Source organism: Macrotis lagotis, chromosome 1 (genome assembly GCF_037893015.1).
Source record: "Macrotis lagotis isolate mMagLag1 chromosome 1, bilby.v1.9.chrom.fasta, whole genome shotgun sequence".
Taxonomy (NCBI): Eukaryota; Metazoa; Chordata; class Mammalia; order Peramelemorphia; family Peramelidae; genus Macrotis; species Macrotis lagotis.
Window position 1 is genome coordinate 880,488,872 of NC_133658.1, and position 14,902 is coordinate 880,503,773.

Below are 14,902 nucleotides of genomic sequence, written 5' to 3' on the forward strand. Positions count from 1 at the left end.
CAGGGCTAACATTTCCACTGAGAAAAGAAAGGCAACTGGTGTTAGGCAGCAACACTGGATGGCTAGAGCTAGGGATTTGGGGTGTTTCTGACTCCCTGGATGCTGCTATAAAAGGGGCAGGGTCCCTTCTGTTTTATTTGCTGTAGGTGGAAATTTATTTTCTAATTGTTTTAAGGTGAAAAAAAAACACCACAAACCAAGCCAATAAAAAAGAAAACTGGGTCTAGAATCAGAATCTATGTGTTAAGATAAAGGCCATGTGAAGGCCAGCATAGATCACAGCCAAATCTTAGAAACTACAGTCCAAATACAAAATGGCGGCATTTTTTAGGACTAAAAAACTGTAACCATATGGAAACAAGATTCTGGTGAAAATGTATCATGTCTTCATCTATCGACTTTCACAGTTGTGGGAAGAGGCCTTGAAGCATCGCAAGCAGACAGATTCTAACCAGACACAAAGATGGGTTTCAAGTTTGCCTTGTCAAGGGCAGAGGCAGGGCTGGGGAAGGGACTTGCATCCCCAACCACTCACCCCACATAGCCTTGAGATCGATGCTGAACACAACTCTTTTCTAGCTCAGATTTCAAAGATGACTCTTGTGCAATGCTGAGGAGATTTTCAACTATTTAAAGAGTTGACTAAAATTAGAAAGGCGCTCTGGGTGGGGAGGTCATTTTGAACAGCAGCTTTTCAGAGTCCCTTCGGGCCCACCATTTGGCAGTGCAGAAACCTCTGTGGTCAAATGTGAGTGTATTTTGGCTGCTGCCTGAGGCCCAGGGTGGCTTTCTCTGGGAACGAAGTGCCTCTTCTACCCACAGACGAGTCACATGACTTCATTTTGGGAGGGCAAGAAGCCCTGATGGAGAAGGCAACCCACTCTGGGGGTGGTGGGGCCTCCCCTCATTTTAAAAGGGTCTGATCTGATTTAAAGGGATGTTTCAGGGATCATAAAGGGGCCTTTTTAAAGCAGAACCACCTAGAGGATGAATGAAAGATGAGAATCAGATATTCAGAGTTCTTGCTTAGCTAAGGTATGAGATCTCAAACAGGGGTCCCCAGCAATAAGGAAAGACTTCCACCTTGCCTCTTCAAAAGCTTTGGGCCTTGTTTCAAGCCCCCCCCCTTCAAGGGACAAAGGTGTGGAGTCCAATTGATCCCATGAAAGGATTTTCTTCTGTCCATGTGTTTGTGCTGAAGAAAACAGTGTGAGAAATACATATGGGAGAGACCAGCTTCATTTGTGTCTTGGATGGGTCTGAGGCATGCCTCAAACACTAAAATCATCCACACATCCACTGGGTGAGGGTGGGAGGGTCTATTTCATATAACAAATGCTTAAAAATCAAATAGCTTCATTTAAAATACAATGAACAAGTCAGTTCCGGTAGGAGGCTGGTTCAGAAGAGGTGTGTGTGTGGTGGGGTAGGGACAAAAGTTTCTTTCTGGGGACCAGTCTGTTATTGGGGGGGGGGGGTCAAGAATATGAGAATTCTTAGTCTGGACTCTATCCTGGGGTGGGATTGTCTATAGGGGCTCAATTTGGAGAGGAAAGAATCACTTCTGCATTGTTATTTCACAGAAGGAAGCTGAAAAAGCACCACAACAAAACACAATGTTTTTTATGGGTTACTTCCTTTTCTTAGCCTGTTTCTTTTGTTTACAAGCAAGCACCTTTTCTCTGTTTTTGCTGAGCTGGGATTCCAGTGTATGGATCTGTTCCAGTGTGCTTCCCTGCTGCTCTTCCTAGGGTGGGAGAGATGTGACTTGGGAGAAGGCTGCAATTAAATTCATTCTTAGTGTTATTTTCTGATGAAAGAAAAGTTTTAATGAGGCTTCTTCTCCCCAATCAACATGGTCTTAGCAAGTGACCACTAATAACAAGCAGAGAAATACTCAAAAAAAGTAAGTTTGACTTATTTTTGGTAAGGGAACACAATTCAGTGCTTTCTTCCTTTTTTTTTTAAGATTTGGCTGACTGGTTTAAAAAGACAAAATAGTTCAAAAACAGCTTGTGAAAATAGAATCACCTTTCAATTGGGGGGGGGGGCGCAAGAGATGCATGGAGAAATTAGCTTTAGAAAGCCCCTCTCTTGACAAAAGGGGGCCTTGGTATAGACTGCATGAGACAGGACATCAGAGGGAAAACCTCTCATCCTGTCTTGTTTCCCCTTCTGAGAAGGAGCAGAGACTTACTTCTGGTTTGGAATGCTGAGCAGAATGCAAAGCTTTGGCCTGGGACTCCAGCCTGGGCAATCAGACTTCCAAAGCCTATTAGAGTTTTTTTTTTTTAATATATATTGGATCTCAGCGTGATCCATTTCTATGAATACTTTAATTTTCTTTTAAAAATAATACATAACATTCCTCAACTCTCAAGTATATCTTCTATACAGAGTGCCCTGTAGTAGATGCATAGAATTAGTGCAATAGATTTGATATAATTTTTAATTTCTTTACAGTAAACAAACCTTTACACACACTATAGGTCCTGCTTGGAAACTTTCTTATATATTTACAAACACATAGTTGTACATATATACATGTTAACAAAATACAGGGCCATCTAAAAGCTAAGTTCATCTCAGATGCATATTTTTGACATTAATCAACTAACACCTTTTTAAAAATTCTTTCCCCATAATCTTAAAAGTGCCCCCAAAATTGAATATGGTTTTTCATTTGTATTTTTCCCCTCAACAGAATTCACTTTCTCTTTTCCTCAAGAATAGCTCCCCCCACAGTTCTCTATTGATTTATTTGGCCAACAGAACAGGCCTCTTCAGCCCCCACAGCTCTGGGGCTGGTGTCTGGTGGCCACTCACTCGTTCTCTCAATCTCTTTCTTTCTTTCTCTCAGGAAGGAGGGGTTTCTTCAGGAGTCCAGCTCCAACTGCTCTTGATTCTCACTGAGTCTCAACATAAGTTGCTGCTCATAGTAAAGGCTTTTTGCATAGTTTATTTCTTGTGATAATTTGACTGCAAGGACCTCTTCTTTCACGTGGACCTGGAGGTCAGAGAAGAGGAATAAAATGTGGCGTTTAGAATATGAAGTGGTATTAATGCCAAGGGAATGATGGGAGGGGGATGGAATGGGGCAGGGCAAACAGATAGCCCCAGATCTGGAGAATGCCATAATTTTCTTGAGGGGGTACAAATGGCCCAGACCAAACTATACCTGGAGAAGTCAAGCCTAAACTGGTCCTGTGCAGTGAATGAAGAACAATTAGCAACAGAATATAAGGCCCAAGAGGGGTGTATTTCATTTTAGAGTGTGTTGACAAGGCCCTAGAATGTGCCCTGTACACAAGACACTTAATTAGTAAAAGTTGAATACATTTTGTCTATTCTTATTAGTGCCTGAGGCCAATGGCATAATCATAGTGTTGTTTGCTAAACTGAGGTCACTGGCATAAAATATAGAAATGGAAATGTTCTTGCTCCTTTCCATTAATTTTGTGATTTAAAAAAAATCAGAATAATTTTTCAATATATCTTCCTCCCCCCTTACAGTGAAAGCCCAGATAGTGTGAATGTGGGACCATCATTCTGTTTTATCCTCAGAGAGCTATGGGTCTAGAACCAATGATCATAACTTCTAATAGTGTAGATTTGAACATGTGGCATCACTTGGGGCTTTGTTATTTATACAAACTTGCTAAAATAACAAAGAAAAATTGAAGGTAAACCTAATTGGAAGCAGCCATCTCTGGTGAACCTGCATCATGTGTCCCCCCACACTACCCCAACCCAAGCTCCAAAGCAGCACAGCCCGCTTCCTCCCCTTTTTTCTCTGACCACATGACCACCCTAAGTACTCCCAGCAGCTCACTAACTGCCCCAATCCCTCAGGCTATTTTTTTTTTTTTGGCAAGGCAAAGGGGTTAAGTGGCTTGCCCAAGGCCACACATCTAGGTAATTATTAAGTGTCTGAGGCCACATTTGAACTCAGGTCCTCCTGACTCCAGGGCTGGTGCTCTATCCACTGTACCACCTAGCCACCCCATCTCAGTGAGGCTGAGTCCAGGGCACACTGTTTTTTGACTTTCCCAGAACAGTTCTTTAGGGGTACAAAGGCCCACCCTTCTCAGGAGACACCAGCTGTGTGGCACCAGTCCTCTCAGCTGCCCTCTGGATGGCAGCCCCATGTTACAGACAATAAACCCACTGCTTGGTGCTGGCAGGATTCAGCACCAATGGCCACTTGTAACCAGCAGGGTATCCTGACACTGTGGCTGAATGCCAGGTCTGAGACCAGGGGGCATCTAGATCACCTACAGGGCAGGGTGGGACTTCCTAGGCCATCTCCCCTGATCATGCCCTGAAGACATCCTGCTGTGAGAAGGAAATGAGGGCCTGGAGAGAAAGGTCAAGGAGGAGATTCTAACCCTGAGCTTGTTTCCTGATGTGGACTCCTTGGGGAAGAAGGCAGAGGAGCCAGGGGAGTCTCACCATAGGTTTCTGATGGGAAGGTCCAGGAATCACGACACCACTACTGGTATTCACTGCTTTCTTGGTCAGCTGCACGTATACCTTTCCGTGGTCTTTGGAGACGAGGCAGTGGTAGAGGTCATCATAGCGGACTTCCAGGACGATGGCCTCTCGATCGACATAGTCCCCACTTTTTAGGAAGTAAACCGCTCTGGAGGAGATGAGCACACAGTAGCTGTCAATGTTCTCCACGGCTATGAAGCTGTAAGAGGAAACCAAAGGAGAAATAACATACCAGGATAACCACTGAACTAGAAGAGGTGACAATGGAATCTGTTCCTGATCCCTGACCCTGTTTACAGCTGGGTTTGTTGCTGGTAGGCAACAAGTGTTTAGAATCAGAGTGAAATGGCAGTAAATCGTGCAAAATAAAAATCACTACCCTCAAAGAGTCCATATCCTAATGGAGGAAATAGAAAAAAAATACATACAGGATGTACACCATGTAAAAGAGAAGGTCCTAACTACAGCGGAGAATGGTAGAAGAGTAGGCAAGGTCTCTTCTGCAGAAGGTAGGATTTGAGTCAAATTCTGAAGGGAGCCAGGGAAGTCAAGTTACATGGGGAACAGCCAAGGGAAGGCACCAGAATCAGTAGATAGAGGATCTTTGTCAGGAACAGTACTTGAGACAATGTCAGAGGATTGTAGAATAGATGAAGATTAGAAAGTGGAAAGATGGTTGGAAAGGTGGGAGGATTTTATTTATCCTGGAGGTCATAGAAAGGAGAGGAAGGGGGGGAGGGAGGGGGGGGAGGGAGGGAGGGAGGGAGAGAGAGAGAGAGAGAGAGAGAGAGAGAGAGAGAGAGAGAGAGAGAGAGAGACTATGCATTCAAGAAATTGGGAATTAGGTTATGAAGGTTTTTGCCTATCAAATTGAGCATTCTGTAGCCAATTCTAAATATAAGAGGGAGACATTTGAGTTTATTAAGGAGGGATAGTGACATGATCAGACCTAGGGATTTTAGGAAAATCACTTTAATGGCAATGGAGGATGGACTGGAACGGAGAGAGAACTAAGGCAGGAAGGTCCACCAGCAGCTATTGCAATAATCCAGGTGTGAGGTGATGAGGGCCAGCACCAGGGTGCTGGCAGGGTCAGAGGAGAGAAGGGGGGGTGTATGTGAGAGATGCTGCAAAGGTGAAATCAAGGTCCTTGGCAACAGCTTGGATGGGGGAGGGGAGGAATGGTTATGGGCTAGGTGACCAGGAGAATGGTGATGTGATGTTCTCAACAGAGAGAGGCAAGTTTGGAGGGAAAAGACGATAAATTCAATTTTGGATATGTTGAGTTTAAGATTCCTACAGTCGAAGTGTTAAATAACATAGCACTTCTGAATGCAGCCCAAACGGATTAAAATGCAATTGAGAACTATTTAACAAAGTAAATAAAAACACAATAAAACAACATTTTTTGGTAAGGCAATGGGGTTAAGCGACTTGTCCAAGGTCACACAGCTATGTAATCATTAAGTGTCTGAAACCAAATTTGAACTCAGGTCCTCCTGAATCCAGGGCTGGTGCCACTTAGCAATACATTTTAAAACTAAATAGATATATACAACTGAAAAGGATTCTTATGTACGAATTAGTGGCTTTCACTTTTTTCCAAATTTTTATTTTCTGTTCCAAAGCTTCTCCCTCTTTTTACCCTCCCCTCCACATGAAGAAAAGAAATACACTATTATATATGAAGTCATACAATATATATTTCCACATTAGCAATGTTGAGAAAAATAAATCAAGTGAAAAAAAATAGGCTTCAAACTGCACTCAGAGTTCTTCCGTTATCTTTCTGAAGTTGGGCAGAATTTCTCATCGTGAATCTTTTGGAATTGTCCTAGATCATTGTATTGATCACAATAATTATTTTCATAGCTAATTATTGTTTCAATATTGCTGTTTCTATGAATATTGTTTTCTGGTTCTGTTCACTTCACTTTGCATCAGTTCACATAAGTCTTTCTAGGTTTTTCTGAAACCATCCTGTTCATCATTTCTTGAAGAATAATATATTCCAATAAAATCATGTATTACAACTTGCTGAGCCATTCCCCAATTGATGGGCATCCTCTCAACTTCCTAGTCTTTGAACAGCCTCATTTCTATTTGAGTCTGACACCACTGGTTCTACTGTACATTCAGTTCAAAATGTCTAATAAGAAGTTGGAGATATGAGACTGGGCAGGAGAGAGGCTATGGCTGGATAACTAGATCTGCATATCATCACAATAGAAATTACAGAATCCATGGGAAGTGATATGATCCCCAAAGAAGTAGTTTAGAGAGAGATGAGAAGGGGACTTAGGACAGAACTCTCTGGGATACCATGAGGAATGGGCATGATTCAGATGAGATCCAGCAAAGGAGGCAAAAAAGGAACAGTCAGAGAGGTGGGAGGAGAACCAGGACAGTGTCTTGAAAAACTAGGAGAAAATAGTGAGGCTGCAGTGAGGTTGTGAGAATGAGAATGAGAACTGAGAAAAGATCACTGATTTTGGCAATTAAGAGTGAGAGGGTTAAAAAAGGATGAATGGAAAGGAAGCAAAGGCTTTGAGTGTTGGTGACTTTTTCAAGGTCTTTAGTCATTAAGGAGAGAGATGCAAAGCAATGCCTTTGTTATTAAAGATGGGGGAAATCTGGGCATGTTTGTAGGTAGCAAGGAAACAGAAGGACACAGAAAAAGTGGGGAGAGTGGGGACAGGTTGTTGGGGCAGGATCAAAAATAAATACCCAAGGCAAAAAGATATCTTTATGCTAGACAAGGATGATAAAGTTGCTAATGTGAGAAGACATGAAAATGATGTGATATAATGAAGTGAGGAAAAGAGAAAACTCTTGGCAAATGACCTTAATTTCTTTTTCTCTGAACATTATTAGAGTATAACTATATATATGTTAAAGTCTAGGAGTTAGGATGCTTGTGAGACAGGCCCTGGATTCATTAGGGAGGGAAAGAGAATGTCCTGTGAGTCAGCAAATAAAGCTGTAGTAAATCAATGACTGTGGTGGAGGTAGAGTCTGAAGGTAGCAGTGAGGAAAGAGTAGTTAGAGAATATGACTAAAAGTGCAGTCAGTGTTGGAGAGAGGGTGTTAGATGGAGTCAGAAGATGGAAGTAGTGATAAAGGAAAAGAATTAAGATGAAAGAAAATTTGCTAATTGTAGATCAGGAATTCCAAGGAGCAAAAGTCCTAGCTGTCTACACTGCAAGAGCATTTAAACAATGAAAAATCAAAAACAGGAAAAAAGATCAAATGTTAAACGCTGACCACAGTCTTGGAACTTGTGCTACTGATGGAATAGCACCACAGCTCTAGGCAGGCCAGCCTCCACCTGTGGAGGTGGGCAGACTAAAGGCCATGTCAGAAACTGAGGGGACACTGGGCAAGAAGAGATCCTTGACAGACAGCAAGACCATGGTCTGTTCCTGCTGTAACTTCCCCTCCTGGGTCATAGAGACCCAGGAAGCACCACTTCTCTTTCTGTTGAAAGCCTTCCCCCAAGCCCTCTGGCTCTGTGATCAGAGAGCATATGTGTGTGCCTCCTATTCTTCCTCCAACCAGGCTGCATGTTTGTTGAGGGCAGGGCTTTGTTATAATTTACCTTTTATTTTCTTCAGTGTTGATCACAACAATTCAATGGTCGAAACAACATCTGCATTCCACCAATATTTATAATGCAGTCTGTAATATATGATTTTGCATGGCTTGCTAGCATTGTCTTTTTAGATGCCTTATGTCAAGAGATGGTTAAGAGAGTAGAGTAGAAAGAGCCCCCGACTCAGAAAAAGGAAATACACTTTCAAGTTCATATACTAACCCACATTGGCTCTATGGCCATGGTTAAGGCACTTTGTCCCTTTGAGACTCAGTTTCCTTCATGGGAAAAGAAGCATAATGGTTCTTGCCCTTTTTTGAAGAAGACCAAAATGATATCACTATGTTTGAGACAAATAACCATGTGTCTGACTGTGGGTGACCAGACATAAAAGCAGCATAATTACAAATTCTTAGTTTTTTCCTCTGCCCCCCAGACCCACAGGAAGGGCCCTTAAAAATAAAACTAGTTTGGGGTGACTAGGTGGTGCAGTAGATAGAGCAGTGGCCTGGAGTTGGGAGGACCTGAGTTCAAATCCAGTGTCAGACACTTAATAATTACCTAGGTGTGTGGCCTTGGGCAAGTCACTTAACCCCAATGCCTTGCAAAAAACTAAAAATAAAAAAATTAAAAACTAGCTCAAAACCCTTCATTTTACAGATGGGGAAATTGAGGCTGGGAAGTTATTTGCTTAGGCTCACACAGGTAGTAAATTAGGATGATGACATCATTTATATGTCCTGTTCCTTGCCCCCTTTCTCTACCACCCCTTCCCCCTTTCAGTTCTAGTATTCATTTGTTCCCTATTCCTTTTGACCTTACAAATCTTCCATATATGTATCTGTCTTATCTGGCGTTGAGATCCATTATACAAGAAAAATAAGGCAAAGTTGTTATTTATTTTGCATAAACTATCTCACTTACAAAAATGAATCTACGGGGCGGCTAGGTGGCACAGTGGATAAAGCACCGGCCCTGGAGTCAGGAGTACCTGGGTTCAAATCCAGTCTCAGACACTTAATAATTACCTAGCTGTGTGGCCTTGGGCAAGCCACTTAACCCCATTTGCCTTGCAAAAAAAAAAAAAACTAAACAAAAAGAAAAATGAATTTTCAACATACCAGTAAAGACTGAGATTTCTAGAATACCAAAGGTCCCACTTATTCTCTTTAAAGAAATGAAATCTTCTCTAGTTAGTAATTCAGCTTAAAGACTGGCTATTCAGAACCTTCATACTTAATAGGATCTATATCTCTGACCTTTTCTTATTCTCATTGGTTGTACCTTTTGCCATAAATGAATTCTCAGAGTTTACCATGCTAAAGAGAGGGGTTTTCTCTACCTGCCCTTTCTTTCCTTGTGGAGTTTGATAAGATTCTGCCACCTTAGAAAGAAGAACATTCATTTATGGTGCCTGTCTTATCCAAACTTTGGTTCCTGAAATAACTTTCAGGGCTCATAAGAAGAGCTGGGGTGTTAGGTTCCAAATACTTCTTTTTTGGTCTCTAGAGTGTCAAGGTTGGAGCCCCTTTGGATTTCACTATCATAACTTAAGGCTAAGACTAAAGACTGATTCTGTTAGTAATTATAATGAGTTCTCACAGGAATTTAACTTCTTTCTGCCTTGGTTTCCAAATCAGTTAAAAATAGATGGCATCTATCCAGCAAGGAGGTTCAGATGAGATCATGGAGTGGAATAGCATTCATTGTAATATCAGACCAATATCAAGGGGTGCTTCATGTGTCACTTCCCAGACTGAGCTAGAGGTCCCTAATGGTTTCCAATTGTTGATCAAATTAAAACCAAAGCCAGGATAGCTAGCTGCTTGATGGGAGGCAGGCTGCCCAGTTCCTACAAACCTATGTCAACAAAATCTTGAAACTGGCAAATAATGAACAAGACATCCAATGAGAATCAAGAGTTAAATGATATCTTCCACTCCAGAACCATACAAGTCTGCCAGAAGGCCATGGTAAGAGGTGCTCCCAAGCAAAGTAAATACCAGCGCAGCCAAAGGATACCTATAAATGGCAAGATTAGACACAGGTCCAGAGGCAATAAATAAAGTTCTCCTGACTTTTCCAAAGAGTATGGTATCCTAAGGGTCAGATCAGGACAGACTGGGCACCTAGGGCTCTAGGGTCCTGATAGGCCAGAGAAGTCCCCTTGAAGATCTAGCACTTTGAACCTCAAAGATTTGACAGCACAAAAATCCAGTATGTTAGGGCAATGACACATGGTGGAATTTGTAGAGTGTACTATCCTGACTACTCTACCACAAAGTATAGCTGGAATAGAGGCAAAAGTCCTAATTCAGGAACTAAAGCTGAAAATTTGAATAAATAATACACAATAAGTATAAACAATTATTAAAAATCTAGCTCCATAACTGCTAAAAGCAGAGACTCAAAGTAAACTATGATTTTCCCAATGAGATTATATGGATACCTGGGGGGGGGGGAATTTAAAAAATTAAAATTATTATGAAAAGAATTGGAAAAAAACTTAACAGCTTAGTATGAAATCCCTAGAATAGCCTAAACAGAAACCAGTGACTACATGAGATAACAAAGAATATTTGAATAAAATTTAGAAATTGAAAAAAAAATAAAATGTAAGATATCACAAATTGACCTAGAAAGCAGGTAAAGAAGAGAAAGAATTTAAGAACCATTGAACTTTCTGAAAATCATTTTTAAAGACTAGACACTGAATTTCAAGAATTCATAAAGAAAAACTATCAACATCTATTAGAACCAGAGGGCAAAATGAAAACAGAAATAATTACAGAAAAGAACCCCAAAAGGAAAAGTCCCAAGAATGTTATGGCTAACATTCAAAGCTCCTACATCAAAGAAAAAGACTGAAAAGCTTCAGAAAGAAGGAAATAAAGTAGCTACTTTATATAAGGAACTACAGTGAGAATCACATATGATCTGGGAGCTGCCCCTGAAAATAATTATGAAATAGAATATCCCAAAAGATAAAAGTCAAAAACTTATAATCAAGAAAAACTTACCCTGCAAAGGGGTAGAAATGGGTTCTTTATGGGAATAGAGGTCTTACAAGTTCTATAAAAGGACAAGTTACAAATTCAAGAGTCCAGAGAAATCTAGCAATATAAATGTATTTGAGCAACTAGAAGAAGTTATAGGACAATGTAACAACAATCTGAAGTAGAGTATAAACAAGTGGTTAAAATAAGAAAACCTGAGATCTTAGGAATGGATTGGTTTTTGGGACTGAGGTTTTAGGGTTTTAAGAGGAGAAAGAGAAGGGAGAAAAAAAGCAGAATAAATGGGCAAAAAAAAGGAGAGAAAAACTGGCTAGAAATTATAATTGGGGTGTGTGTGAAGAAGGGTACACAAATGTGGAGAAAAAGATGGGGGGGCGATGATTAGCATATGAATTTCAATCAACTGAAATGGACAAAGGATGGTTAAACAGAGTCCGGTGCAGAAAGACCTCAAACTCAACAAGGAAATAAGTATGAAATATAAGTGGGATGTTAAGAGAAAGGAATTATCACAAGCAAAACAAACTTCCTAATTCTGAAGGGGAACATTAAAAAAAGAGGGAGAAAAGCAAATAAAAGAACTAGAATTAAGAAAATACTTTAGGGGCGGCTAGGTGGTGCAGTGGATAAAGCACTGGCCCTGGAGTCAGGAGTACCTGGGTTCAAATCTGGTCTCAGACACTTAATAATTACCTAGCTGCTGTGTGGCCTTGGGCAAACCACTTAACCCCGTTTGCCTTGCAAAAACCTAAAAAAAATATACTTTAAATTGCCTCTCAGACAGCTAGAGAATGGCTGAACAAATTGGAATATAAATATAAAGGAGCATCATTGTACTGTAAAGATAAGGGGCAATTTGAGAGAACCTGAGGCAAAGTGAAGTTTAAACAATGACAATGTTGCAAAAAGAGCAAGTTGGAAAGATTTTGATCAAAGCAAGGATGTATCCTGTCTCCAATACATTTCTGCACAAAGCTACTTTGTGGGTTCATTCTGTTTGACTGTGCTAATTTGTTACAAGGTACAAAATTTCTCCTCTTTCTAATTAAGGTGGGGGGGGTCAGGAAGCAGGATAGGAACAGTTATGACAACACAAAAAGAGGGCCTTTGAAACATTTTTTAAAATGAAGGAAGTTCAAGAGGAAACAGACAAACAAAATAATAGGAGGGAGAAGGTGTGGGATGAACCTCACAGTCTTAATCTGCAATGAACAAAGAAGCAGTGAATACACAAAGACACAAATGGACACAAAGAGTCTGATGTAAAAATATATCAGACTCAACAGGGAAACATTGGGATTAGGGAGCAAGATGGTTAAGATGAGGATAATACAGGGGAAGGAAGAGTCAGAAGCAAAACAAACTAACTGATCTCGGAGGAAGAATTAAAAAGTAGTGAAAACCCCCCCAAAGAATGAGACTCTTAGAGATATGTGAGATGCCCCTTTGTCTCCTGGGGAGTGGCTGTCCCAGTGATGGCACATGAAGGTTGTTAATATGTGACTCAAGTGTAATGGCAGAGAAGCCTAGTTGTATAAACTGATGCAGAGTGAAGTACTCATAATCTATAATCAGCAGAACCTTTTACACAAGGACATCACCATGATAAAGAAAGACTAGAGAATCCCGATCCAGCTGATGACTAAACATGTCTCTCTCTAGAAGACCCATGATGATGAGGATTGCTGCCCACTTCCTGACCAAGAGGGGACATCTGGACCATGGCCACCACATGAATATATTTTGCTTATTTTTTTTTACAAGTATTTTCCTTCCTTCTTTCTCTTGGTTAATGGATACTGGGGGGAATGGTGGGGGAAAGGAACAATACGGATGCCAAAAAAGTGAGGGTCATTGTAATAGTTTAAAAAATGCATAAAGAAGAACAGAAGGAAGTAGATCATCAGGACAGTTTTAAAAGTAATGTATATTTTAAAAAGTAAGCAATGTGAAATGGAGATTTATGGTTTCATATAAAATCCTCTTTCTGTATTCTGCTGTGTGTATGGAAAAACTCTTTTGGGGTGTTTAAGCTCAGGATAAAACATAAGCTTTTAAAAAAGTGTCCTGTGAATAATTTACAGGGGAGATAAAACACATACAAATAATAGTTAATTGTACCATCCAAAGTAAAGACATTTTAATAAAGAGTGCTAAATGAATAACATAATCTTTAAAAAAGAATCTAAGACAAACTTTATCTTGATACTTCTGTTCTTGCAGACTCTTAAAAAACAGAATTTCAGAGCTGAAAAACCACATTTGACACATGAGGAAACTGAGGCTCCGTAAGTGACTTGCCTAAGGTCACATAGCTGGTATCTCCTAGTTCTTCATTCCTTCCACCACATGATACCATTTTTCTTTGTTTCATATATGCATCAGTTCTTTTTCTTAGCTAGACTGAAATCTCTTTGAGGAGTCTCATACTTTTCATCCCTCATGGCTCCTCCCATAGAGCTAGGCACCCCAGGAATGCTTAGCAAAGATATACACTCTCCGATTATGATCTTTCTAAGCAGACACCTATGATGGAAGCTAGGAATGATTTTCCATTTCTAAGTAGCTGGCAACAGTATGTAAGGCCAGAATTCCAACAGTTTAAGTCTAAAATTAGAAATCCCCAGTGGACTTTAGTGACCAGGCCCACTACCATAGAATTTCTCATGTCCTATGCTCTGCAAGTCTCCAGGAAGAGATGTTGTTGAATGGAATCTGAAATCCCTTCTTCTCTCTGGGTTCAAACAGGGTGGGAATGAAGAGAGAATTCACTAACCATTAGAAAAGTATTATCTTCCCCAAGACCAGAGGCTCCATCCCATAGTATGCTAGAATCTGACCTGGGTGTGTCTGATGCCAGCTAAAAACCAGGAAACTGTCAACAGATCTCAAGCATATTGGAGGCAAGTAAGATGGCACCAGGGGATAACAAGGGAGCCTTCTTGGAGAGCATGGGCAAAGCTGCTCAGCAAGGTCACCAGCGGGGGGGGGAGACAGGGCAGTGGAAGGAAGCAAGCATTACAATGGAAAAAACCATCTGTTCAATGCAGGAGTGAAAGCTCAATGGTTTATGAGATTTGATTTTTCTTCCTTCAGAAGAACAGGGAGTTTTCTCCTGCTGATTTGGCAACACCAGCAATGGACACAACATGAACTTTATAAGGGACTGAGATCTTTCAATAAGGGTTGTTCCTCTTCACACCCATGGCTGGGGTTGTTGAAATTAATTGTGCTCTCACTGTACACAGAGAAATGCTTTTTATAGGTTTTAAAATAGACTTCTTTCTAATAAGCCTCTGCTTCTTCTCTCCTACCCATGGTCAGGGGTCCTCAGTCCTGCCCAGAGCCTCTTCTGCAGACTTAAAAAGCTGGAGAGGGTTAAGCTTCAGGAGATTCTGGGCACTGGTCCAGGCTCTGTGGCTAAGGCACCAAGTGTAACTTTCCCCAAATCACCTAACTTCTATGGGCCCAGCTGCCTCCTCGGATGGGTATAACAACAATTGCCATCTTACCTCATTGAAGATGTGATGTGATGTGTATGTGTATGTGTATGTGTATGTGTATGTGTATATATGTGTGTGTGTGTGTGTGTGTGTGTGTGTGTGTGTATGAGAAAAGGAAAAGCAGCATGTAAATTAAGGAAAGAAGAGTAACCTCCTATTCTGAGTTTCTAGATACATCTTTTGGAGACAGAAAACTTGTTGATATTCATGTTTCTGGGTCCTTTATAAAAGGCACCCCCTGCAGATGTCAAGCTTTCTTGTGAGATCTTCTGAAGATTTCATAACTAAAGAAGAGC

General features: G+C 40.8%; 1 protein-coding gene across 5 annotated transcripts in view; it reads right to left on the bottom strand.

The window, feature by feature from the left end:
* Window positions 1-1,329: 1,329 nt before the first annotated feature.
* The window catches only part of VPS13D (vacuolar protein sorting 13 homolog D), a 349,290-nt gene continuing 335,717 nt past the window's right edge, over window positions 1,330-14,902 (bottom strand). For all 5 annotated transcript variants that reach the window (XM_074218409.1, XM_074218411.1, XM_074218410.1 and 2 more), the window contains 2 exons: window positions 4,453-4,693; window positions 1,330-3,007 (listed from right to left, as the gene is read on the bottom strand). In XM_074218409.1, the coding sequence (XP_074074510.1) occupies window positions 2,876-3,007; window positions 4,453-4,693 (373 nt within the window). In that variant the 3' untranslated portion in view covers window positions 1,330-2,875. The remainder of the gene's footprint in view (window positions 3,008-4,452; window positions 4,694-14,902) is intronic.